The 26,298-nt window shown below is 35.7% G+C and overlaps 3 protein-coding genes across 7 annotated transcripts; 1 reads left to right on the forward strand and 2 right to left on the reverse strand.

The window, feature by feature from the left end:
• Positions 1-3,249: 3,249 nt before the first annotated feature.
• Positions 3,250-12,646, forward strand: RB195_021431 (uncharacterized protein; the record flags this gene model as incomplete). 3 transcript variants are annotated; one of them, XM_064208154.1, is made up of 11 exons in its annotated part: positions 5,071-5,097; positions 7,348-7,419; positions 7,596-7,723; positions 8,121-8,298; positions 8,581-8,714; positions 9,127-9,215; positions 10,294-10,415; positions 10,697-10,813; positions 10,872-10,964; positions 11,027-11,113; positions 11,785-11,925. In XM_064208154.1, the coding sequence occupies 11 exons, from the start codon at positions 5,071-5,073 to the stop codon at positions 11,923-11,925; spliced, it is 1,188 nt and encodes a 395-aa protein (XP_064064036.1). The 3 variants fall into 3 exon arrangements, with proteins under 3 accessions (XP_064064035.1, XP_064064036.1, XP_064064037.1); XM_064208156.1 differs by lacking the exons at positions 5,071-5,097; positions 7,348-7,419; positions 7,596-7,723; positions 8,121-8,298; positions 8,581-8,714 and adding an exon at positions 12,622-12,646 and having other exon boundaries at positions 9,128-9,215; positions 11,785-11,921; XM_064208155.1 differs by lacking the exons at positions 5,071-5,097; positions 9,127-9,215; positions 10,294-10,415; ... (2 more) ...; positions 11,027-11,113; positions 11,785-11,925 and adding exons at positions 3,250-3,303; positions 8,988-8,993 and having other exon boundaries at positions 8,581-8,742.
• A 425-nt stretch (positions 12,647-13,071) lies between these two features.
• RB195_021432 (uncharacterized protein) lies at positions 13,072-15,998 on the reverse strand (the record flags this gene model as incomplete). Of its 2 annotated transcripts, none has more annotated exons than XM_064208158.1 (8): positions 13,072-13,176; positions 13,582-13,629; positions 13,727-13,774; positions 14,054-14,128; positions 14,251-14,299; positions 14,895-14,953; positions 15,010-15,087; positions 15,873-15,998. In XM_064208158.1, 8 exons carry the CDS (start codon positions 15,996-15,998, stop codon positions 13,072-13,074), a joined length of 588 nt encoding a protein of 195 aa, XP_064064038.1. The 2 variants fall into 2 exon arrangements, with proteins under 2 accessions (XP_064064038.1, XP_064064039.1); XM_064208157.1 differs by having other exon boundaries at positions 13,712-13,774.
• Positions 15,999-17,972: 1,974 nt separating this feature from the next.
• RB195_021433 (uncharacterized protein) lies at positions 17,973-26,001 on the reverse strand (the record flags this gene model as incomplete). 2 transcript variants are annotated; one of them, XM_064208160.1, is made up of 9 exons in its annotated part: positions 17,973-18,023; positions 18,085-18,156; positions 19,012-19,118; positions 19,209-19,315; positions 21,076-21,188; positions 21,256-21,326; positions 21,664-21,801; positions 25,435-25,578; positions 25,785-26,001. In XM_064208160.1, the coding sequence occupies 9 exons, from the start codon at positions 25,999-26,001 to the stop codon at positions 17,973-17,975; spliced, it is 1,020 nt and encodes a 339-aa protein (XP_064064040.1). The 2 variants fall into 2 exon arrangements, with proteins under 2 accessions (XP_064064040.1, XP_064064041.1); XM_064208159.1 differs by having other exon boundaries at positions 25,785-25,830.
• Positions 26,002-26,298: the final 297 nt, after the last annotated feature.

Here is a 26,298-nt window from a genome sequence, read left to right on the forward strand (position 1 = left end):
ACCCATCTCGATCCTTGCCCATCGTTTCACCGTAATTCATTCCCATTCAGACGCCAGTTATAATAAGTAATTGCCTGACGAACTTAATCTAAGTAGAAGCACAAGATAAATTCTAGAGATTTCTAGAGAGAGAATCCATATTCCTCTAATCCGATCGTATTACCTTATTATTATTATCACGAAGTAAATTAGGTTTCCGTAGGTGAAATACGATAAGATTAAATGGGAGCACTGCATTCACGGAGGTCTTATAGACCCCATACCTCCTCTAGATGCTCGTTTATGCCTTTAATGGTAGCATATCACGAAATTGACGATGCCAGAATTTCTCCAAAAGAAGGTAGGGTGAGTGGTGCAGATTACGAGTGTTGTGTTCACGCGCAATTGTCCGTGATCGTCCTGAAAACAGCGTGCGGAACGGCCTTTCTGTGCGAATTTTTCTACGAGGAACTTCGTAACGCACCAGCTTGTGCAGGCGTCGCGTCTGCTAGCGCATGGGAATCCGTGGGTTTTTCCAGCGGTCCATCCAAGTAAAACCATTGCATTGGCTGCTGAGAGGACCGATGCGTTTACAAAAGTGGCGTTGTAAGGTGTTTTGTAGGAAAATTCGTACAAGCAGGTCATTTCTTACGCCAGTTTTCAGGATGGTAGGGTTGATTTGAACGTGAATACGCTCATAATCGTAATTCAAACCCTTAACCGTATCTTCTCCTGGAAAGATCATAACATCCTGAATTTCATGGTCTGCTATTCTCTTGGAACGAACATGTTGCATTTGCCGGATGACTACTTACGGCGGTCTCGCGTTCTATCCTTAATAGTATACCTGAATCACGAAAAGGTAGTAAAAGGGTGGGAGGAGGGGAGGGGGAGAGTTCCATACCCTGCGTACACTTCCGTCTAGCCTAAACCGCCTGTCCACGCCGAGCGTCCTCAGGTCCCCTTCCTCCACCTCAGTCCAGAACTTCCGGATGCGGCCAGGAGGCCTCTTCCGGCTTGCATCCGGGAGAATCCTCAGAGCACGTTGAACAAGACAGCCTGATGTGCCCCTGCAATCTGACCGAAAAACCAAAGACAATTTTCTGTAACCACTATCACCAACGGTGTCAGATGGTGATGCCTTTCACGCGTCATCCGCCGGTACCCCATATCGACATCCGTATAAAAATCTTCACTGTGACATATCGTAGGCCAAAAGTAGTCAAGCAATCATCTAAGCAGCTTCCATGTAGTTCATTTTTGACATCACTGTAGATGGCGCTGTCAAAGTCGCCGATCCACACATCATGATAGGGGGTTTAGCAAAGAGGTAGACTCACAGCTTGACTTCGCGAGCTGCGAGTCTACCTTTCTGAAGACAGTCGCAAACACTTCGCCAAGGAGTTGTGTGCAGAACAAGCCCTAGCGCATCTATGGTGTATATCGCTCTTACAGCTGCCGCTGTTCTTCAGCATATAGCCCAGGTAGCAGAGCAGCTTATCTCGAGTTAGATCTACTGCCCGTCCACCCTGATTCCGGTTGAAGATCTCGAGAAGACCCACATCTGCTTGCATTTTTCAGGGGTCAGGTGTAATCCATAACTAAGCTGAAGCTAGTCTCCATGGTGGTGGTGGATGCATGGTCGATAACATGTTGAAGTTTCGTGCTGCTTCCCGCGAATATCACAAGATCCTCAGCGTATTCGAGATCGGTTAAGGGCCATCCCGATGGTGCTAGGGTGATATACGATTTTTCTGCTCTGAAAACGATCTTTGCGCTATAAAATACAATTACAGTAAAGTACAGCGTTGAATATCTCTCAACTACCTTCTCGCCCATTCAAAAAGGTAAAAGGTACTTTGTTACTCACAGGTACTCATTTGCTGATGTGCATTTATCTTTTAATTTGAAATGGAGCGCGTTTGCGAATATAACTAATATTTGTGAATAAGGTGGTTGAACATAAAATGAAGGGTTGATTTTCAAGCACAAAATCGATACAGCAGGTATCAATATGCTGTTCTGTATTTGTTAATCAAGTATTTATTTCTCTAACATGGTAAATATGTCTTATAAAGCAGCACTATCGATCGGTGTATTCACTACGTGCCCAGATTTGTACATAAGAACTAACAGAATTGTTCCCCAAACGTAGCTCACGTATTTTCCTACATTTTTTTCGTTATTTCCCTGATGATAATCGTATGATAACATCTAGAGTGATTATATTCTTGTTTAAGAGTGTTATCCTTAAGAATTCGGATAAAACCGTCGATTTTCTGTTGGATTTTCATGCAATTTGGTTCAAAAGCGGACTGAAAGATACAAAATAGTGGATGCGTGGAGAATCGATTGGTTTAATTCCTGTAAACATCACCATTTCCCTACTTGAAAAGAGCATCATTTCATACAAGTTAATGCGTAAATTGACATGAACTCATAAAAAAAACAGGAAAATCAGGAAATGAAACAAAACCGTGCTCTCAATTACATCATAAAAGCTATTAAAAAGAATCGGATATATAAGTTCAAGGTGAATTTCGTTTAATTGAGTAATCTTATAGAAATATCGAAGAAGATCTCAACATCCCTAACAATTAACAGATTTGTTAACGTCATGAATGGAAATGACAATTACAAACGCAATTAGCGTGCTCTAAACCAAGAAGCTGCTCCTTAAAGCAATCCAATTTTTTTTCTATACTATTTACATGCTGGGTTTCACAATCACTGTTTTTGTTACCTCATTTATCTTCTCTAGCGAGCACACTCCTTCATTGTTTACTTTTTGAGTAGCCACGTATGTAATATGTTTTTATTTTGATATCACTATGTATTTCATCTTAATTACTTACAACTGCTTGTATGTTTTAGATTATGTGTCATTTACAGCGTCTTTTCTTCTTTCTTCATTTATTCCTATTTTGCCTTACTACCTTCATTTTAATGTTTACACTACATTGTGAAAATTGTTTGTTTTCTACAACGAAAAAAAAACACACACTTATTGCACAAATAGTCACATAGATGTTGTTGAAATCTTGTCTTTTCCTTGTACACTTTAGAATTGGTTACTGACCGGGAAATGTTTGCTGTTTTTTTATGCTCTCTTATTTCATTTTATTTTTGTTGTTGTTTATGTCGTATGTTTTTATCTGTACGTATGTGTAGTTATACTTCGCCAACTATCGCGTTTGCGTAAACCAACAGTACGTCGAATCGTTCGAAGAGGATTTTACTCTATAATACTCAGGTCGTGAGGGGCCTCATATGGAGACGGTGGACTCCAGCTGCTCGTCTTCAGTCGATGCTCCTCTTCAAAAGGCAAGTTGATTCGTTTATTTCTATGTTATTTCACCTCACATGTAGCTGATTTTAACATTTCAACTTTTCACTAAATCTCCTTTTTATACCGGATAATAAACTGTTAGAGGTTCATCCATATTCCAAAACTAAGCATCGTTTTCTTTCATACGTAGTGATTTTTCGTATACAGACGACATATTTGATCCTTTTATGTTATTGTCTGAGTAACAGTGACTTTTGGGTGTTTAACACTATAAAGCTGTCGAATTGGAAGTTGTTATGATCGTCAGTGTCCTGTTTCTTTGATTTCACCATATACTTTTTTAGAATTCCTTTCTTCCCTTTTTTGTTTGAAGATCATTCATCTTAGTGTCTTGTTATAAGCGTTTTTTATATACACGAACGAATTACACAGTTATGATCATCTGCAACCATGAACTTGTAGGAAATGAGACTTCTTTAGAAGAAAAGACATCGTCCTCTAGAAGGTAATGTTATGGTAAGTTTGATTGGTTAAGAAAGTAACGGAAATTTCTATTATGATTTGCAAACTACAGATTGAGCTAAGTATTTTACTAATTAGTACTTGACGGAAAAGTTATTTTATGCAGTTTTATGGCATTGAATATGCATCGAGCACGACTCATCCTGAATTAACGGCGGTAACGTTTACACAGACGTGAAGAGTAGTGAACTTACGTTAATCCAGAAAAAAAAAAATCATCATGGATGATTTTTGACTGTTGCATCCGACATAGCCATTAAAAGAGGTACGAATTGAGCTTATGGTATTATTAACTCGGCCTTTACCTCCAGCCTAAGGGTGACTGACATCATCACCTCGGAAGACCGCTTCCTTGCGTTGTTTCGTTTCGGAAACATTGTTTTTTTTTTTGCGCGTTCAGTTAATTTTCAGGGATTTTAATAAGTAGACAGAAGTAAGGATTAACACTTTTTGTAAATTTCTTGAAAGTAATTATAAGTGACATGACAAGGTAAGACTAACTGTATGGAGTTTGACGAGGGTTTGGCGAGTTTCTACTACTTGTTCCTTCCAGCTCGTAAACGTAAATTCACTATGTCATATCACGTGGATTTGCCGTAGTGTGATAGTGGTAAAAACTCGTACAGAATCCTCTAAATACATCTTACCCTTGAAAAACCCTTTAAAGATCAATTAGACTGAATGAATTTTGTTTTTGTGCTAGTAGTTCAGGTTATAACTCGTGCAAATTTGTAACCATCCGCTTATTACGGATGTTTTCTTTAAAAGCTATATTCAGAAGCAATATGATATATTTAAAAATACATAAAGTACCATAAATTAACATTTTTTTCCATTGCAAGAGTTCCTCTTTACCATTACATTGATCTACTCGATCCAATCGAAGGTGAAATCCATCATCCAAGAGGATCTTCATCCATTTAAAAATACGTAAAGTACCATAAATTCCTTTTTTTCATTGCAAGAGTTCCTCTTTACCATTACATTGATCTACTCAATCCAATCGAAGGAGAAATCTATCATCTATGAGGGTCTCCATCGTGGAATTATTTAGTACAATTAGTTTTGTGATCTGGAGATTTGTAACTCTTCGTCTTTTTTTTGCGTGATGTAGTTTAATACGTAGGCGAAGATTAGCTGATACATTTCATTAAACAGACCACTATCGTAGGTGTTTCAATCTCAACAACCAGTTTAATGTGAATGATAGTGCTTGTGGTATTTGTTGAAAGTTTGTCATGTGTCATAGTGCAAACATGTGTGCTTTGTTTCTTGTTTAAATGTTGGGCGATCTCTCATACCAGCACGTGAGTAATTGCTCCTTGTCTTATACACGGTTTATTGTTGAATTTTGATAATGTTATTTGAAAAAATCAAACGCAATATTGAGTTCATTTTATCTGTCATATTACAGAACATCATTTCCAGAAAGAGGGCGGAGAATTGAATATGTTATTATATTATATTATTATTACTATCATTAGAGTACTTTGCTATGCTTCTGATTGATCAATTTTTTGTCGGTTACTAAAATAAATTTGATTGCTTAGATTAAATTTGGTCCCTGTATTTTAGTGTTTCAAAACGAGGTGGAAATAAACGTTAACGTTTTGTATCAACGGTTATTGTAAACTGTGAAGTCAGAACATTTTTTTCACTGATTGATTGAATGTTTTTGATTTTTGTATTCAAAAAACAATGATCTAGGATGTGACATTTCCCAGCGACGGGTCATAAATGAAAGTGATTAGATTTTCTTGATTTGTTAAATGACAGAGTCGGATTTGTGGTTTCTTTCTGCGCCTTTATTCCTCTTTTCTTACTAAATAAATAAATAATATACAGTTATCAAAATTCCTCTAATTCTTCTCATTAAGCTACTTCAGATAGGTTATTCCTTATGAGATGAGAATCATTGGCAAGTTCTCATCGTTCACCCTGGGTGATTGTGAAAATCAATGAAAACGACTAATGGTAACGGAATTGGTGGTTTTGTATGTACGGTGGACTATCCAGAATATTTTTGTTTATTATAACTAGCCTATGGATCTTTTCTTTTGAATCATTTTCTTTCGTTGTTGAAAAGGATTTCTTTCTTCTTCTTTCATTTCGACACTAAAACACACAATTTGTATATGAAGATTCTAATTTACATTAATATTATATTATAGAAAGATGAGCATATATCTTCGCTTAACCTGAAGTCATTCAGCATCTTTTTTTGAAACTATTTAGTTCTAAATTGTTCCGACTAGAAAGAGATGTAAGCAGATTTCATTTTTATGTTTATTATTCAGATTAGCTGGCGTTTCTATCCGTTTTGATACATCTCTGATATTATTCCTAAGTGGTCACCCAAACATTTTTTTTTGTTTTCGATTCTGATTTTATTTTCTTACAGTTTTCTAGAAGGTTCTTTTTAATAGAAGAAACGCAGAGGTTTAACAAATAGTGTCGTCGCGCTGTATGCTGCTGGACAGTTTATTCGACAAGATTTTTTGTGTTACTTCTAAACTGTTTTGATATTTGTTCTATATATTATACATATACTTCGTTGAAGCAGGCAGAAATCTCAAGTGCTACTGAAGAATTGAACAAAGTCGTTCTTTTTCTCTCAAGAGGAATATGTTATATCTTAACTTACTGTGTGAAGTGTTAGTATCAATAATTACTTAGTTAATGGATACGTCAGATTTCTTTCACATTTTAAAGGATATTTTATTGTTGCTGAATCTTAACGCTTAGTCACTACGTAAGTTGAAAGGGTGCAGCTACGAATTACATTCATAATCGCCTAAAGATTTGTAATATTTTTCTCTTTTTATACAAAACGAGATTATTTTTCCTAGATAACTCCTCGCTGTTTACGTCAGCTTTGTTAATTTATATTGCTTCTATTTTACCTTCTTCTTTTGTCAGTTACGAGGCTTAAAGACGATATTAGACGGGTTCATTTAACTTTCCAACCTTATATGTCTACTGTCAGACTCTGTCATCATGTCCCCAACAACAGTAACATAAGTAAATAAATAATATATTATAATTCCAGAATGAAATCTTGTACATATTTTGTGTTTTAGTTTTTCTTTTTTCTCCCAACTGTCTTTATTCTATTTTTATATGTTATATGTTATTAGTATAATAAAACTTCTATCAGTTACAAATGATTCATTTGGTTCACCGTTTTTGTGTGAGCGGCGACCAGCTTCCTACGAATTCTGTGTTCAAAAGAGAGATACTGCATGGAAATTCATCATTTCTCTACTCGATTTATTACCGGAAATGAAGTGTTTCTCATATTTTCCAAAGTATTTTCCTACGTTATACGAGCTTTTATTTACTTATTGCGTAGGGGCATCTTTTTGTTTACACACGCAGATAGCTCTCCACTATAGGGATTTTCTGATGACTTAGTATTTTTTTTATTTTTTAATCCATTCACCATTACCAGAAAATTAAACATTCTTAACGACGCGGTTTTGTTGGAGCTGTAGCACTATCTGGTTACGTACTTACCTGAAGTTCTATTTCATCGCTATTGTTTTGTGACATTTCAGACGTCCGAATTAAAACGACGTCGTATCAGTCGTGGAACTGATGAGTCTGCACACTGCAATAGTTCTTCTCAGGTTAGGAATCATTGTTATTCTCATCGCTTTCAATTCTTTCTTCTTTTACTATATTGAAACAGTTCTCTCGCTTTGTTTGAGAAGATTTTAACTGTTCTTCATGAAGTAAATGAGTCATGAAGGTGTGTAGAAGTAAAACATTTGAGATTTTACAAATAATTATACGATATTTGCAGCTCATATCTCCTTTACCTGTGCAGACCTTAACAGTCGGACGTCCTACTCGTGCAGCTAGTTCTTCTCCGCTTAATTTCACAAATTATCGCGAAAATCGGGACGAAGAATTCAATATCGACCGTGGCAGGTACGAGATTGCTTACGCGTGGTCCAAGGGATTTTTTTCCAGCGATTTTTTTTTAACGCAATTAGTTACCTAAAAAAATACAACGTGTATCGGCGGAACCTGATTTGCTTCAAAAGGGCGCCAGTATGTAACATGTACATGTAACACCTACTACGAAAACTGATCAGGAGTCTTTGGATTTCGATAAGAATTCGTTTAGAGGCATTAATCGGACTTCTCAGGTTACCCTGGACTCATATCGTCTCTCTTAATGACGAACAAATATTTATCTGCTTCCTCTTTCGAAAGTATTCATTATTTTATTACAGCGAAAAAAGTTTTGCCTTATTTAACTTTTGAATGTTTGGTGACCAATGGACTTAAGGTAGACTATTCGTTTCGAATGTGATATTTCCAGACCATTGCGAGCATCTGTTGGTCATGGATGTTGTCCAGGAAATCGACCAACCTTGAGTCACGGATTTGCGTCCACAGGACGTGTCTCCTCTTCGTCATACCGTACTCGTGAACCTCGATTCCCATCACCTTCAGACTTTCTATCGCATTCCTTTCTGAAACAAGCTGTCATTTTTGACGTGAGCTTTTGATTCCTCTGTAGAATATGGATACATATTCTGTACATTTCTAGATGAGGCGTCATCGCTTAATTTTTTCTTAGTATCTCTGTCCTATTTTTGAAACATTGCTTTGTTTTGAGTAGATTTGGATAGAATTTACTTTGTTCCGGAACTACTACATCTTAGGTGGAAGTGTTGTTTATTCATAGATTTCTTATCATATTTTTCTTCTAATCTATCGTTGCCATTTACACTGCCCTTTGTAAAAGTCGTGAGTTCACGAATAGATGTACTTTTCAGAGAAATGTGCAGTTGAAGAAGTTCTTAGAAGGTGGACTATGGACACGTCTACGCAACGGTTCCAATACTCCTCCACGGACTTCTTCACCACAATCAGATCCAGTAGCAACAAGCAAACCTGTTCCCGACAGAAAGTTGAAAACCACGAAACGGAAACGCGATGTATGTATTGCTATATATTTACGTACTTTAAATGTTTTTTTTTGTGGTTTATTCCACAATGAATTTCTGTTTTGCCATAGCACCGCTGTGCAGAAATCGTTGTAATGTTACCATGGTCATTATATCCTAGGAGTTTAGTGTATTGTCCAGATTTATCGTTTTTTTTCTCTTTGATTCTGAAATAACGAGAAAACAACATGAGTTGTTTACCGATAGGCTTAATGACTAAATATGATGTATTGCAGCACTAACTGAATGACACTTTCTGACATCTCACCGTCTTTCATGCGGTCGCTCTCGGCCTCTACTGCTTCTGCCCCGATTTACAACTGATCTGGCATTGTGGAATTCTTCTCTGCTGTTCTAAAGTATTATTATCTTCAGCATGTTGCAATTAGTTTCATCGCTACTGCCTATCGCCTACTATTTTCTTTCTTTTTTTTTCTACGAGAGTTCTTCAGCATTCTACTTCGGTTTGTTGTTTTTAAGTGCAGTTTTCTTCATCTCATTATTTTTTTTTTTCGCATGCAGAACTTTTTGTTAGTTGCTGTTTGTTGTGGAATTTAATGCCACTCATGAGAGATAGTGCAAAATTAAAACAACTGAAATGAGGTAAAAGAAGATTAATTCTTTCATCTTTGCGCTAGGGTTGTAGCTGTTCTTTCTTGTCTGCTGTGCTGCGCATGTAACATTGAAGTCAGTGATTTTCCCCAGATTAGTTTTGTATTACCCGCGAATGTTCCGCTTGTGTATTTGCAGAAAATTAGACCGAACTATCCGGTCATGTTATTTGAACATTCGATTTATTAACGGGTGTATTTGTTCATACCTCCTGTGAATTTTCTCGATAATCGTGTATATGTCCTTAAACTGTATATAGATTTGATCTCTATGTATTATTAATGCTGTGGTAAAAATAGTATAGAGGATTTTACTGGTAGATTTTATTTTGGTACAATTACGTGGTATCCTTCACAATGTCAAAATAGACTTTCTTTATTGTTCGATATAGTAAATTGTTACATATAAAAATGTATGTTACAATAATGTGCAAAGTACACCAATGTGTCGGAATGTTGTTTCTAAAGTGTTTTTAAGTTGCGTCTACTGCTGTACTAGAAAGTACAGTATGCACTTTAGGATGTACACGTAGAGTTGAGCAAAGATTAGTTTTGCACTACTCTACCACCTATTTATCAAACATAGCGATTTTTTCTGCTTCCTTCTTTTGGAGCTTATGGTCCTGTGAAGTCACTTGTAGGCCCGGGTAAAATCTAATACTGTAATCTTCAGTATAGATCAACGCTACTTTCTTTTTTTCTTCTTGCAGGTTCTTTTTATTGATTGTGCTTAGTTTTTTTTGTTGTTTATTTACCTTCAGACTATGTTTTCTTTCATGAATAAGTTAGAATTTGAGTGAGTAAGAACGGAGAATGAATTTGAATTAATCCTGAATAATAAGTTTAACTACTATTCGGTAGCTTGATTGTTAGTAAACGTTTGAATTTGTTCAACTGTAAACAATAATATTGAGAAAAAAATACTTCACAGAAATGACGTCTCGTGCATATTTTATGGGACCTGTACATGATCAGAGAGACGATTGTCAACTGGTTCCAAATCGAGATGCAACTACTGTTGATTTGGCGAACATAAGTGTGGAAATATCAACTGTAAGATCACTAAATTTCTTCATATGATCTGTTTAATTTATGTTTTATATGGATAGGTGTTTGTTGAAAGTTAAAAGTAACCTAACTTTTCAAAATATCGTAACCTCACGAGTTTTTCGCTCTGCAGATGAACGTGTTATCACTAGGTATTACCTCGTAAGCATGTGTTAAGGGACCTTATTAGACTGGCTTTGAGCCAAATTTAACGACATGACGCTAACTAAATTCGGTGCGTAAAATTTGAAAAGGAAAAGAATAAACAGTATATGTTTAATCTTTAGATAGAAATGGATCCTAAATGGGAAGATCATCTCGATAATTTGGTCTCTGTATATGATATGAACCATCGTGATGAAATACATATTAGCAGAGCTTCAATGCCAGATTTCGACGAGAAGGTTGACTTTTCTTATGGATTTTTATGCATTTATAACTAACTGTACGTATTTTATCTAGGCAAAAATTTTCTTCGAAGAACACCTACACCGTGATCCAGAAATTCGTTTCGTAAAATCTGGTACTGGATTCTTCGATGTTCGCAGCAAAGATGTATGTTTCTTTCATCAGTTTAATTGATGGGCCTTGTTTATTCTTTGTTCTGATGACTACAGGATGAATGGATACGAATTCCTGTGAAACGTGGAGATTTTGTGTATCTACCTGCCGGAATCTATCATCGCTTTACCACAGATTGGGACGTGAGTGATTTGATTCATTGTCTTTAAAATCCGGGTATTAGAAGTAAGAAATTTGATGTTCGACAATAAAATCAATATTAGGATATTCGAAGATTTGATTATTCGAAGTGTTCCAAACTGTAAAAAAGCAACCATGAGTAAAAGTAGTGCTGTCTCCTTCAAAGTGGCACTTTCCCTCGGATTGAGGTTCTCTTATGAATCGAGTTTCGAGTGGATTTGTGTATTTTCTGCGAGTATTCGCGTTTTTTTCATGATTATACTTGAATAAGCTTCCAGCTATTGTAAAACACTGGAATGCGGTTGGATCCTAGCACGAAATTTGTAGTTCAAGCTTAATTTATCATCTCTAGTTTGTGTTTCGATTGTTTTTCTTCCTCACATTAGATACGTTAACAACTAGGCCGTAGGTTATCTCCCATGGTCAATTCTTTCACGATTTACGAGTTTTTTTTTTCACTGGGTGAACATAAACAAGTGGGGCTTCCATTACAATGATCAATTCGAATAAAGCAACAGCCCCGGGGAATTTATCTTAAGCAAGAAAACCTCAAAAGTTTATCGGCACATATTTTTTCTCCAATATGCGCCGACAAAGAGAAGAAAAGAAACGTTCTTACTCAAATACTTGGTAAATTGGTCTTTCACTTTGACTTTTTTCTTTCTTTTTTTAGGAAAATATTTTGGTTATACGCCTATTCCATTCGTGTCCAAAATGGGAAGCGTTTCCTCGCTGCAAAAACGGGGATTCTTTGAAGGAAAGAGCAGACTACCTCAGAAGCATAGGAGTAGCGGACGGTGCTACTTCAAAGTAGTTCTACTGTGATATCATATCTGTGATGTGAAAGTTACTGGAGAGAAGAGCAATATTTATTATGAATATTTCTATTATGTTTTATCATTTTTTATAGAAATAGAATAAAAAGTAACTACCTTGTACACAGTCCCGTACTAGTATAGGGTTAACCATGAACGTTTGTCTTGTTTATGAATAAGCTGAGACCAATGTTTCATTCAGGTTTGAAGGCATCACCCCACGAATCTGAGGTGGTATGGATTTCAGGTGGAATATTCGTATACGGGATCGTAGATTATGAAGAGAAGGGTGATTATTTTATTTATTATTATTCTATTCTTTCCTAATTGAAGTAAAAAAGATAGATACGGATTCGGGAGTTCTGGCGCACTATTTTCTACAACGAGTTCGACTGGAGCGCGCCAGCCTTGTGCACGTGGCACATCTTCCGGGCCGTTTTTTTTTACGGAAATTAGGAAGAAATGGACGGAATCACCCCCTCTCCATAATCTACTATGCCGTATAAGAATACTCTACCTGAAATCCGTACCACTTCAGATTCGTGGGGTGATGCCTATGAAGCCTGCATAGCCTGTAGCTGACGTAGCCATACTTTTTGTCTCAACAAAATCCAAATAATCTAAGAAACAAAATGTATCTCTTCCATAGAGTCTTCACAACATTTTCTTTCTTGGATTTATCGGATTTCTTACAGGAACAATATCACCGTAATGATTTAGTTATGAGATAGAGAACAACGTTCAAGGGCGATACTTCACGAATACTCTTCTTTGTTTTGTTTGTAAGCAGTGGTATTGTACATATAGTCGGGTCAAAACGTCATGAACCACGGTGCCGTTGCGTAGGGAGCTGCGCTCGAACCGGTGCGGAGGAACGGAGCGGTAAGGATCGAGTAGAGACCCTTGCCATCACCACTCATCACTACAGCCAACCGCTAGCCCCACCAAGTTGCATGTCATTTTGATCCGACTATGCCAACGAGAAGAAAATAAAACATTTATTTACAGTTTTAAATATTTCATATCACAATGACTTGACGACCGGATTTTGCATTAGAACAACATTCCAATAACACTTCAGAATGAATCAAGGAAAAAAAAAAGAGAGTTTGAAAGAAAATATGAAAACAATGGGATGATGTGTTTCACTTCCCCAATGAAAGCGTTACGTCACCGTCAAAATGCTCTCCATAGTCCTGAGATCGTGGACGGCGACTTCTCGAAAGGGAAAAACGACGAACCACTTTCTTCTGGAAACGAATAGAAAAGATGAAAGAGTGGAAAAAGACGAGTATTTTTTTCCAACCAAATGGCACTCAGTAGGTATGTTTTGCGATATTTTGAGTATATCTTATATGACTTTGGATGTTATCCTTAATTTTCACTGCTTGTAGATGTTTTATACAAAACCATTCCCAAATGTTGAATGCGTATCAAGAAAGTAGTCATAGAATTCTACGAATTTTTCTTTTTACTACACTCCTCAGCAGTTGTTCTTTCAAAGGGCTCCTCTGAATATATCTATGCTGCATCAAATTGTATTTGAAAAAATTTTGAAACGAAATATATATTCTTATATCCAGACAAAGTTTCTGAAGTCGACAAAGCAAGAAAAAAAAAATGGAAGAATAACAATGAGTGCGCTAAGAACGTACGATAATTCTTGTAGCTGAACGTGCACGACGCCTTCCACGTTGTGGTATCTATAAACGTGAACAGTATTCGTTAAATCTGAATTCACAGTAAAAAATACAACTTAGCATTAATTGAGAATTTTGATGAAACCTCAAAGGATAGAACCTCAGCACTTATCGTCGCCGGTGCATCATCTTTGACATTTTCAATACCCTGAAATAAGAAATCTTATGGTGCCTATGGATTTTTCTTAATGAACTGAAATGTTTTTTCTGTGTACCACGACTTACTGAATGAATAATCGCAACGATAAACAAAAAGTAAATTAGAACACAATAGTCAAAAGATGGACTTGGAATTAACATTATTGCTAATGTCGATCCGAAAACAAAAACATGTTTTCTTTGGATCGTGAGTTAAGGTTTGCTAAACTCTTCAAATGCAAAGGTTGACATCTTTTCTCTACGAATGACTTAAGAAAAAAAAAACAACCTCAATGGAGGAGTCTCCTGGACGCTCTGTGCAACCTTCGACGTCGTTGTCATCGCAAGATTCATCATGGATTCTCTATAAGAAAATAAAACAATAAACGCATATTAGAAACAGATATGTTGAGAAACACACACAAGATTCTGGAGAACAGATTTAAAATCTACAAAAATAATAAAAGTAGATCTAAAACCTCTTACCTTTGCTGGAGAAGGAAGTCTATTGGTAAGTTCTAGCTGGTTCGGGATCCTGAATAAATGTAAATCCTTAAAATAGCGTTGAAGAGTTATCGACAGGTAGCGTTAATTGGGGAAGCTACATAATTAAAGAACCCATCCCAGTCCGTCCACCTTAATTGTCAAATAGCGGTTCGATAGGGTTTACTAGAAGTTGTATTTGATCTACTTTAATCAAGCAAACTTCAAGAAGCGCCAATAAGCCAGCCAGCCACGAATGGTTTTTGAATGAACCAGGATGGAAAATCCACAATGGGAGACTCTGAATGTTTCGAAATGTTTTAGATTTGAAAAAGTAGAATTGAAATACGAAACGAGTGCTATACTAGTGAGCGGCTTTTCAAATAAACATGATAAGTAAGGCTTTGAATTACTGACTACTAACTACTACTAATTACTAGAGAAACAGTAACCACAATAATTGTATTGCTTTGAAAGTACAAAAATCACGTTACGAGAAGAAAGATGACCCAGATGGACAAAAATTAGGCGGAATTCTTCCCGAAGACGTTGAGTATATAAATCATATAGTACTGCCATTATGTAGTAACCGATTTTTCATTCAGCGGCATAAATAAAATATTGCGTGTATAGAAAAAAAAACTCACTTACTACTAGTGAAGGCAACTTTTTTCAAAAAGAAGATCACGGATTCTATGCTTCGACACTGGAAGAATGGAACTATTGTCAAAATAATGAAAGAAAATGAAAAAAAAAACCTACCCTTCTGCTTAGTTCTCCCAACAGTTGGAGGATTTCCATGAACGTACTTTCGATTTGCTTCACATCATCATTTGGAATCTGTAATCGATAATAAGATTATGCTCCAATTGTTCAATCTTTTTACAGTAAGCACAAAATGTGTTCAACCAGTTGACAGCGGCACGTCTTCCGTGGAAGAGGGACAAAGAAAAGAGCTAGTGTGGACTACAAAGAGGAAAAGAGTTCGGCAGACGGATCACAGTCATCCGATCGAAAACATTTGGCGCTCACCACAACTTCGCATCATAAAAAAAGATGGGATTTGAAGTTGTTAAAAGCAGCTTATCACGAACTGACGATTTTGATGTCTCTGTGGGCGAATATAGAGCAGAATAATAATATAGAGCAATATAATAGTATAGAGCAGAATAATAGAATATGATGTATATTACGTGTATGGGCGTAGCCGCACTCAATTCCCCCTAATCATCCTGAAAAATGGCGTGGGAAACGGTTTTCTTTCATACGAGATACGAGAACGAAAGCGCCGCTATTGCGCACGTGCCGCATCCATGTGCGAGAGTTCGAAGATCAGTGAGGTCTTAACACATTCAAATATAATCAATGAATAGGATGTTGAGGGTACTGGATCGTGTTCAAGAGTGATGCGTTCTTACGTACCTCGTAGCGACGAATACCGTTCCCCACGTTATTTTTCGGGGCGATTTGAGGGGAATTGAGCGCAATTGAAGAATTAAATTTGGCTTGAGGGGATCTATATCTCGAATTCTCCATTTGCCCAAAGAGAACCAAACAGTTTAGTTAGTTTAGTTTTTTTTCATTGGTCCCGTGTTACGCTGACTTTAACACGATATAGTACCTACATTGTTATTTTCACAGCTATCAACGACTGCAGGAATAAGCTCCAGAAGATCCAAGAGCTTGTCGATACATGCTGATACCGACATCACCACACATTCGGTAGCTTTTAAATCAGAACGGAGATCCATGGCATGAAAAAAAGACATCTAATTAAATGTTTATTTGAAGGGAACAAAAATAGTCGAGGAGGTGAAATCAGGAAGAGATGATGTGGATAAGAACGTAAATGTACACTTATGGATTAATCCCAAAGAACGAGAACAAATGCACAGGTCAAATTGGGCGCCACATGGACATCTCATGATATTTGAACTGAAGATAAAAACGTGGAGAACGTGCAGAATCCATAGGACCGAACGGGTCGATCCTACGCGGAAATCAATACACTGCAGTACTTTTGAGGATGCTTGAAGCTCTCAGAAGCCTGGAGCAGAGAAAAAACACTGCACACGCAGCTCATTATATTCCACATCGTTTATATTCCAAGCGGAGAAATAAAATGGCGGGTAGATCAAGAGAAGAAATGGCGCGAAAACGGCCAAAGTCCTTTAGGAACTTGCGGCGGAGGGGCGGGTCTTTTTAAATCTTATGCTATTAACACTATCACCAATTTCCAATTCTACCATAGAAGGCAGTTATTCTTATTCCGTAATCCATAATTTATTCAATAAGTTTGTTCTTTTTTTCTTTTTCTACGGTGTTGCTTCTTCATACAAGCAGCGCTTGCTCGACACCTGCCTTTCTTGTGATATTCATACAGTAGACGTTCGCGTGGCGGGACCCTCGTTCGAAGCCTGGAGAGGCTAAGCTTTGTTTGCGTTGCCGTGATCTGCTCACGTTCACTTGCCTGCTGTCCCACTACACGACTGTTTACGCCGTACTGCACCACAAGTTAGACAATTTTGAAATTTAGAGAAACTTTTTCTTCATAACTGTAAAAAGATTAGTTTTTTTTCTTCTTGAAAAGACCATATTTGAACCACTGGAATGATGGAGTTATTCGTGACTTGGAATCGAAGTTTCTGGATGGTGTTGACAATACTAGTTTTTACTAACTGTTTTCGTCAAATGGAAATGACTGCTGGTATCCGTGAGAGAATACTATTCATATCTTAGCGAATTATTATATATGGATAAGATCACTTACATTCTTAGCTACAGCGGAGCTTTTTCTGGAAGAGAGGACCTTAAAAAAGTAGCGTGGGCTTCGAAAAATTGCAACATTGAATGATGGGAAATAAAAGAAGAAAATTATTGAAAGAAGAAAAATCGTATAGTAGAAATATGGAGTTAGAAAGGACTCAATTACGAGATTTTTATCGTTTCACCAAGATCTTCCAATCCACCCTTGGGTGCCGCCTTCGATCCGATGTTGCTGCGTAGGAGGGATAGCTCGCTTAAAACTCTTCTTATTTATGGTGCAGTATTGCGTAAACGATCAAATACAAGTTTAGTCTTATTTTTTCATGTTTCTTTGTGAATATGGGTGGATTTCCTGCGGTTGCATTCAAACGGAAGCCGCATTTCTTACATAGACACGCGGGACAATTGAACGCGGGGCGTACGCTGCTAAATTCCGGGTGTACTGTAATTTGTTTCAACATCGGACCTCAGATATTGCGTTGAACATCCTCTTTAGATTTTATTGTACAACAGTTTGATTGCAAACTGATTATCTGACAGAATCCCATGGATCCGAAGGATCCACACAATTCCATTCCATTATCCACTTTCATGAAATGTTCTCTATAATAATAAAATGTCTGGTCCCAACGAGAACATACTTTATTGCTTTTTTTGGTCGGGTGCGTGGAGGTAGACAGAACTCATAGTTTCGATTTATTTCAAAATCAATTCACATGATTAAATTTTATGAGAAAATATACGAAGACCAGGAAATATTTGAATATATTGATATGTAAATTAAAACTGTATGTAATTTCTACACTCTCTTTTTTTTTTGTAAAAGCACACAAGAGAAATAATTTACGGATTTCATTCTGCACATAGAATACACCGTAAACAGTGCACATAGACAAGTTTTCTATTCTGTCTAGGACATCTATAAATATTCCTGAAATCTATATGCATTTGACCCGTATTTAAATTGGATAGTCCGATAGTTTCTTGAACATCTTTTTGAATTGTGAAACCTGGAAAAAAAAATTCATGTTATGAAAATATCGAGTGAAAAAATAAGAATATTTGACTGACCTTGTTGTTAGGAAAAAGTTTCGCTACAGTCATTTCCAGTAATTGACCAACTCTTCGAAATCGACGGGTTGCCTGAGGACGATGTTGTTTTTTTTTGTTGGTGAAAAATAGAATAATGCAAAATAGACACCGTATTCATATTCCGTACTTATTGGATCTAATCTTTAAGATTTTCTAATAAAGGAAATAAACTTGAAAAGACTCGGACTTTTTTCTTCAACTAGAAAAATCATTTCTAAGTACTCATACAAGTAGATGCTGCTTAACATGTTCAGCCGGATGAACGCTGCATGGTCAGAGCAGAGAGAAGCGGAGCGAGTAGGAAGTGTATGTAAGTCAGGCAGAGAAAGGGTACGCGTCACGGCAGCGTCGCGTGCTCAATCGATTGGACATTTTTATTTCTGACGTGCTACACAGCTACTAACTTCTGTCCTAAAACTCGTCGCCGACGGATTAATCCGTCGCAAATCGTCGGATTTTTTGGGAGCGGGCAAAATTAATTTATGAAAATACGATTCGAAAGCAAATGAGCTGCTGATTTCAAATATATTTCAGGAATCCTCTGAACACTTCTTCTTTCCTCGGAGATGTATCAGCGGGATATACTAATTTGAGGATTGCGGAGGTGTGAGAGTAATTAACGAGGATCAGGGAAACTTTGCATGTTTACAAGCTATGCGATTGTCAAAACTAAATTCTTGAAGAATATTTGAAATCAGCTGCTCATTTGGTTTCGAATGATGTTTTCAAAATCTAATTCTGCCCTTTTCCAAGAATTCCGACGATTTGTGACGGATAAATCCGTTGGCTTTACGGATTTTAGGATAGAAATTAGTGGCGGTGTTGTAGCATATCATATCATATGTAGCAATTTTTTTTTCTAAATAAGCCCCCTAAATTCTAAAAATTTCTAAATAATAAACCAACCCCTAACGGCAAAACTGTGCTGTCCATTGTTGGATGAACTTGCATGTATGATACATTTAACGTTAGTACATGATGTTTTAACGTTCCAAGTTCAATCATATTTAAACCTGAAAAATAACGATTTAGCACAGTGTAATTTTGAATAGGAAGTGTTTTTTTTTTCAAAAAAAATTGTTTTTTTCGCCTCTAAATCTCACCTTCATTACTTGTGCTTAAAATAGCAACTTCTGGTGGGAATGAATTTGGTCGAAGTGTTATAAATCCGTGCATCACTCGAGTGTCATCTTCATACCATGATGTGCTTCTGGAAAAAAACTTCCTACACAAATAAATAAAATGGATTTTTAAATCTAGTTTGGTATAGTTATTTGAGAAGCATTATGTGAAAATTGAGTAAATAACGATCCCTTCGGTTCCTCAGTGATTTAAGATTCAACTGGAGGGTTCACGGTCCACGATGAATCATCTCAGCCGTTTGACCGCGATACAGACTTGCCTGGAGCAAGACAGACGAAAGGGGGAGTATCAGAGAGAAAGAACACGCGTTGCGGTTAGCGCGTCGCGGTCATCGGGCTGAATGCATTCAATGCTGACTGTGTAGGAATTGCTTAAATTTTGAGTTATAGCACAGATTTTCTACTTAAGGAATTATAATGTAGAAAATTTACTGAAGGAAAAATTATTTGACAGTAGGAATAAAAATGAGGTTTAGAGACAGAAATGGTTGTACTATTCTTTGAACTAGATTTGCATATTTTTTTAAAATTTAATATCTGATCTTATGGTTACAGTGATTGGCTGCCTTGTATCTCCTTACTAGTTGAGCCACTTTGTTTTAAATGTAGAAATGATTTTGTAAAAAAACAAAATAAAAATAAAAATAAAATAAATAAATTAACTTCTTTTTGTCTTATGAGATCGAGTGCACCGTATCAATGAAACCCATCAAATTTTAGTCCTCTTATTTTTTTTTCGAAATTTATGCTTAGTTTAGGTTTGCTTTTTAAAACACCAACGTAATTGAAAATAAATAAAAATAAATATATAAATAAGTATGTAAATAATAGTGTATAAATAAATAATGTAAGTAATGGTAATATATAAATATATAAATATATAAATATAAATAAATGTAGATATTTCTTGCCCTTTCTTGATCTGATAGCTCAGATATTATTTTCTAATTTTGTTCGTTTTACTCCTATTGGATATTCTATTTGTGTTCGAGAGTGAAGAAGAAATCAATTCGAAAAGGAACTTCAGAAAAAAAAGAAAAACTTGAGGATTCTAAAAAGAATCCGCTGATCCCTATCAGATCCATTCTTTTTTTTTTGCAAGTTAATCTCAAATTTCGAGGTACTCGAGCGACATTCTTGTTGGAATTGTGGAAGCAAATTTTTGCCGAACACGTCATACTTAATAGCGGCTGTTCCGAAAACTTGGAGGATCACTCCGGGACCGGATAATTTTCCTAGTTATGGAACGGTCTTAAAGAACTAGAAGCTCTCTTGATGAATAGACTTCTCCTTCTTGCAATCGTACCGTAGATGCTGAACATTTTCCTAATTATGATGTTCTTTGGGACGAAAGTTACTCACAACCGCTTCTCTGGTGTTGTTTTATCGCTTCAGGATTAGCAAGAGATATGCTGGATTCAAAAGTTTTTTTTATATGATTCATACGGGTCCCGATCAAAGGCTGTGGTCCGAAAGAAATCCTGCTGCAAGCTATGAGAAAAAAAGTAGCCCTATATGAAAGAATTTTCCTTAATTTTAATGGGATCAACACATTTCTCTGGATATAAATGTAGAATGGCTTTGGATTTCCATCACAAACGGCTGAAAAAAGTCGGATGGAAGCAAATAATATAAGATGGATGGAAGCAAATAATATAAATAATATAATATCGTATATAAGAATTTAATTTAACAATTCAGGTAAAACTCTATTGTTTCCATTTTCTGGAGCTCGCTTTTTTTCGATATCTTGAAAAAATGATTTTGAAGAGAAGGATTAAGTTCTAGGAGAAAAAAAAATAGAAGAAAAATTTAGCGAGTAACTGACGTCAAATTAAGTGATGGTGGTCCAAACATAGGCACAGTGGATGGAGCAACATCCAGAATTTCCTCATATTCATTAGCGTATAGATCGGTCGGGTATCGTAGACCTTTTGCAGCCTAAAAATTATTATATTTAGCAATAATATTACAAGAAAATCATTGGATTCATGGATGAATGAATCACCTGTGAATACCATTTTCCTAGGATGAACTGTAGAGGTTCTAGAGCTGGAGCAAGAGGTGTATCTGGTTCATCTGGAATGAAAGACATGAGGGAACCTGTTCTCAGATGTGCTTTTTTTTTCTGTACGACCGTCGGCTGTCAATGCGATACATGAATGAGTCTTGATTTCTGGATATTCCGTAGTCGTTCGGATTTGTGACAACGCATATTTTAACTCAATTACAAAATTGTTGTTGGTAGAGGAGACTGCTTGTTTCCAGGATTTGTGGTAGTTACTTTTTTGAGTTTAGATCTTTGATGTCGCGGATATTCTTACGTCAAATATAATGATTTAAAGAGTACAGTAATGAGAGATATTAAAATAGCGGTTTATACACAAAAATCATAGACAGTAACTTTCAGACTTACCGTAATTCGGATCAGGTGTACAAAGATTACATGCAAGAGCACAATTCACATCGAAAAAGTTGGTTTGAGTTAGAATTGTGTGACATTTGTCTTCCAATGCCCAACGTTCACAACTTTTATATATATTTCGACATTTTCCTGAAAAATTCCATTGTTGTAAAATGTTATTTTTTCTGGATATCATTTATATATGTAACTCAGTGTATCTAAATGTAACCCGACCTTTTTCTCAAAGAATATAGAGCGAATTTTGATTCGAACCCTGTTATTTTACTCGGATTTTTCCATACAAAAATTTTTTTCATATGTATACTCCACTCAGATGTTAACTATAGGTAAAAAAAGAGGAAAGGAAATAATCGATCACTGAAGAATCAATTAATTCATCACGATATTTTTACTATCAATGTTGTAAATTTAGATTTATTCAATTCGATTTTAATTTAAATTAGATGTATATTTCTAAAAAATTCACTGTCAATTTTTGCAATACACATATTTTCCATTTTATGCATTTTAAAAATAGACAGCTTTTTATAAATTGTAATATTTCTAGTAATAAAATATGAATGGTGATCAAAATCACAAAGAAGCACTAAAATCCACCAAAATCCACGTTCTTTTTGCTGATATACATGTTCGTCTATCGATTTGAGCTATATATTGAAAATAAATTGTCGTGATATAATCGCAAATCCGTGATATCGCTGGAAGAAAGTCCAGAGAAGAAAAAAACAGACGTAAGGCTGGTAGGATAACCGGCATCATCTGCTATGTATTTCAAGTTCATGATAGACTGCTTGCTATATTCAAGTTTAGATTCCTTTCTTTTTAATCCCAAAATCATCTATCATGATTCAAAATCCATTCCTTTCTGCAATCAAACAACAAAAAATTCAAATAAATGAAAGAAAATAAAAAAGCGACCAGACAGAATCCCGTTTCTAGGTGAGTTGACTGTTGAGTTTTGATGAAAAAAGATTTAATTTCGTTGAAAAAACCTCATCGGAACATTTAAATACGTGAATTTATCCTATTTGATGTCGTAGAGGCTGAATTTGTCCAATTAGAACGTTTTTCTTTTGTGCGAAAATTAATCCGAGAATCTTGAGATTATTCTGGAAGTTCTCTATTTTTTTTTCAAACAAATAAGGACAAGAAGAATTATGTGGCGTTCTCCTTTTTTCGATTTGTTTGTAAAGACTTCTTGTTGTTCAAATAACAAAACTATCAGTTCCAGTGAAAACGAAAAAAAAATCCATACGAAAAGATTTGATCAATATTTTATATTTAAAAGAGAAGCGTATTAAGAAGAACACTGTATTGTGCAATATTTAAAGGTTATTTTCAGAGTATTCCTAGAAACACTTTAAAACCAGCTATAATAATTTTTTTTACTATGAAATTATGCGGAAATTAAAATTATGCAGATATTAGTTAGTACTCAGAAGAGAACAACTTTCTTTAGGGGTCCTAAAGAGATTTTCATGCGTCTACAACCATAATTGTATCAAAAAATTGGATTAAAAAATTAATTAATTATCTAGAAATATTATTGAAGTGTGAAAGCATATATCTACCAGTATTCCGTGTTTTCATCTTAAAAAAAGTCCATAATTTTAACAAGAAAAACCATTTGTGAGTGTGAATGACTTGACGAGTGCGGTTTCTAATTTTTTTTTTCTTTCATTCACAAGAGAACAGGCCATATAACCAATCACCGTGAAAGCAGTCTCTCGGCAATAATACGTTCCACAAAAAAATACGCAACGATCGTTTGAGCGGGCGTAATTTCGCGAGAGTCACGCTTTTAAGATGTGAAAAGCAGCTAAGAAGCTCGTGGACGACGTTCATCGATGATTCACATTGACATTGACGGGTGGAAAAGTTCACAAAGCAACGTGTTCGCTGTCAGCGATTCAGGATAGTGAATCCGAAAATTGAAAAAGTTGCAAGGGGAAACAAAAATAAAAAACGACTAAAAACAAAGAAAACACTATAATGTTAAGGATAAAGGATAAAGTTGATAATAGTAATAATAATAAAAATAAAAATAATAATAGTAATTGTAATACCACTATAATGTTGGTCGGAAAAATTCAAAATAATTCTTTTTTTTTCTTGCACATGTAGGACAGATTTCATACTGTATAACATCTAAAGATATTGAGTTCTTGAAATTTTGAGTAGTCGTAGATAATAATAATAATAATAATAATAATAATAATAATAATAATAATAATAATAATAATAATAATAATAATAATAATAATAATAATAATAATAATAATAATAATAATAATAATAGTTTTAGTAATGGTAATACCACTATAATATTGGTCGAAAAAATTCAAAATAATTCTTTTTTTCTTGCACATTTAGGACAGATTTCATACTGTATAATATCCAAAGATATTGCGTTCTTTTGAAATTTTGAGTAATTGTAGCAAATCGATATCCAGAGTTCAACAAAAACGTATCAAGGAGAATATACAAAATTGTCGGGTAATTTAACGAGAAGAGATCCGGTAATTTCTGGACGCCTCTTCTCTGTGTATCCGTTTATTTTCAACTTAACGTGTACTAACATTAATCTATAAGTTATTAATTGTGCTTACGACTTGAATTTTGTGCCGAATGAAAAACATGCATAGGATCGGACAGGTTTCGTCCGAGTCAGCCCGCAACAGGGCGAAAATCTCACGAAATTCCCCATTACCCCACGAAATCGCGTATTGAAGCGCAGCAACGACGACGATGACGACGACGACGACGACAACTTACGACATCAGCGAAGATTTTATTTTAATGAGCACCACTCGTAAATAGTTTTATGATGATTTTTTTCTAAACAGAGGTTTTCAAATGATTCAAAGAAAATTTATGAATGAGATTATTGATGAAGATCCTAGATGGATGGTGGATATTTTCATATGTTGTTGGGAAACAATGGGAAAAAGAAATAAAATTTTAGTGTTTTTTAAAATGTGGAATTTCTAAAGGATTTGTAGTCGTAATCTTTTTTGAGAGTGAAAAAAATTGTCAAAGTCATTTTAGCGTGAGAAGAAAATGTCCTACGATTGATTCTAGGGATAAGATTTTCAGGTTCCAGGTCGTTGGTTAATTTTTGCTGGTTGTTTTGTTGTGATCCTTTTCCATAGTCTCAATACGATTAATCTGGATTAAATGATCAATAAAACAGGAAAGAAATATGAGGAAGAAAAAAAAACTGAACTATGTTCACTAGTCAAGATCTTAAGCTATTACGTGATGACGATACTGCGTAAACTCGATTGATGCGCTTGTGCTAATAGAACTCGATACACGATGGTGTAGAGAAAATGCGGCGACGCTTTGTGCCACTATCAATGACCGTGGCAGATTACATGGATCAAGATTCAGGATTAGATCATTAGATCATCATCGATAACGTTGCTCGCTTCCAGAACTATTCATCCGTCATTGGAACATTTGGAGACAACAATGCGTTCTAATTGTGAAAAGAATACAGGAATACTGAACGATGAAGGACTTCTTGGAATCATTGCGAAAAAGAAAATAAAGAAACAAATAAAAATACATAGAGATGATCTCAAAAAAAAAATTATCAATTAGAATAAATTACTATTTCTATTGAATTAATTTTATTAATTTTCTATTATAATTTCTATTTTAATGATATTTGTTTACAGTATTTATAGTTGAACAAATTTCTAAAATCTAATCTTTCTAAAATCTGAAATTTCTAAAATTTCTAAAATTTTGACTTACTATGACAGAATCGTCCCATCCATCCTTGTGAACATTGACAACTTAATTTCCCGGGAATACATCTTCCTTGATTCAAACATGGATTTACACGGCATGTATCCGATGTGAAACGTTTGAAAACGATTTGATGTGTTTTTGGTATCGCTAAAAAATTTTTGATAATTTTTCAATACAATAATATATGTCTTGGATAAAGTGATGTAGATATTTATTTATTCCGGAGAATTATTGGAAATTTTCGATCGGGTGGATTTTCAAACTGGTGGCGGGAGGATTTTAATTTGAATGTTGATTTATTTAAAGTAAGAGAATAAATAATGAATGAATGTAGTAGGAGAAATATAAGGGACCTTTTTGTAGCACTATAGTAAAGAGTAGAATCGTAGCGTAGTACATGGTTGTATGTGGTAGAATGTGAAGAGGAGCGACGGGGGCGTACGAACCGGCTGTTTTGATGTGAACGACGACGACGATACACGAGGCTCGCACACCACCACCACCACCACCAAAGCGGCTGGATATCGTCAGCCCAACCCCCTCATCCCACCCCTTCACCACCACCATCATTTACGGACCGAGACTGGCTGTATGCTTTTCCTACGATCCCCATCCACATACATGCCCCATCATCCTCATCCTCATCCTCGTCCTCGTCGATCAACGATCATCAACGAAACGATGTGAGAAATGGCATACATACCATCACACTAATGGTACTCAACTGAAAATAATTGGTGTCGTTCATGTCTTTTTTTTTTCCTCGTTCGTTCGTCTACGAACAAGTGACTGACGAGGAACGACTCTATACATGGTAACCGGCTCAGCGAAGCGTGCTGATCATCTACCGATGTCTGAAATGGTAAC

The sequence above is a fragment of the Necator americanus genome, chromosome X (genome assembly GCF_031761385.1).
Source record: "Necator americanus strain Aroian chromosome X, whole genome shotgun sequence".
Taxonomy (NCBI): Eukaryota; Metazoa; Nematoda; class Chromadorea; order Rhabditida; family Ancylostomatidae; genus Necator; species Necator americanus.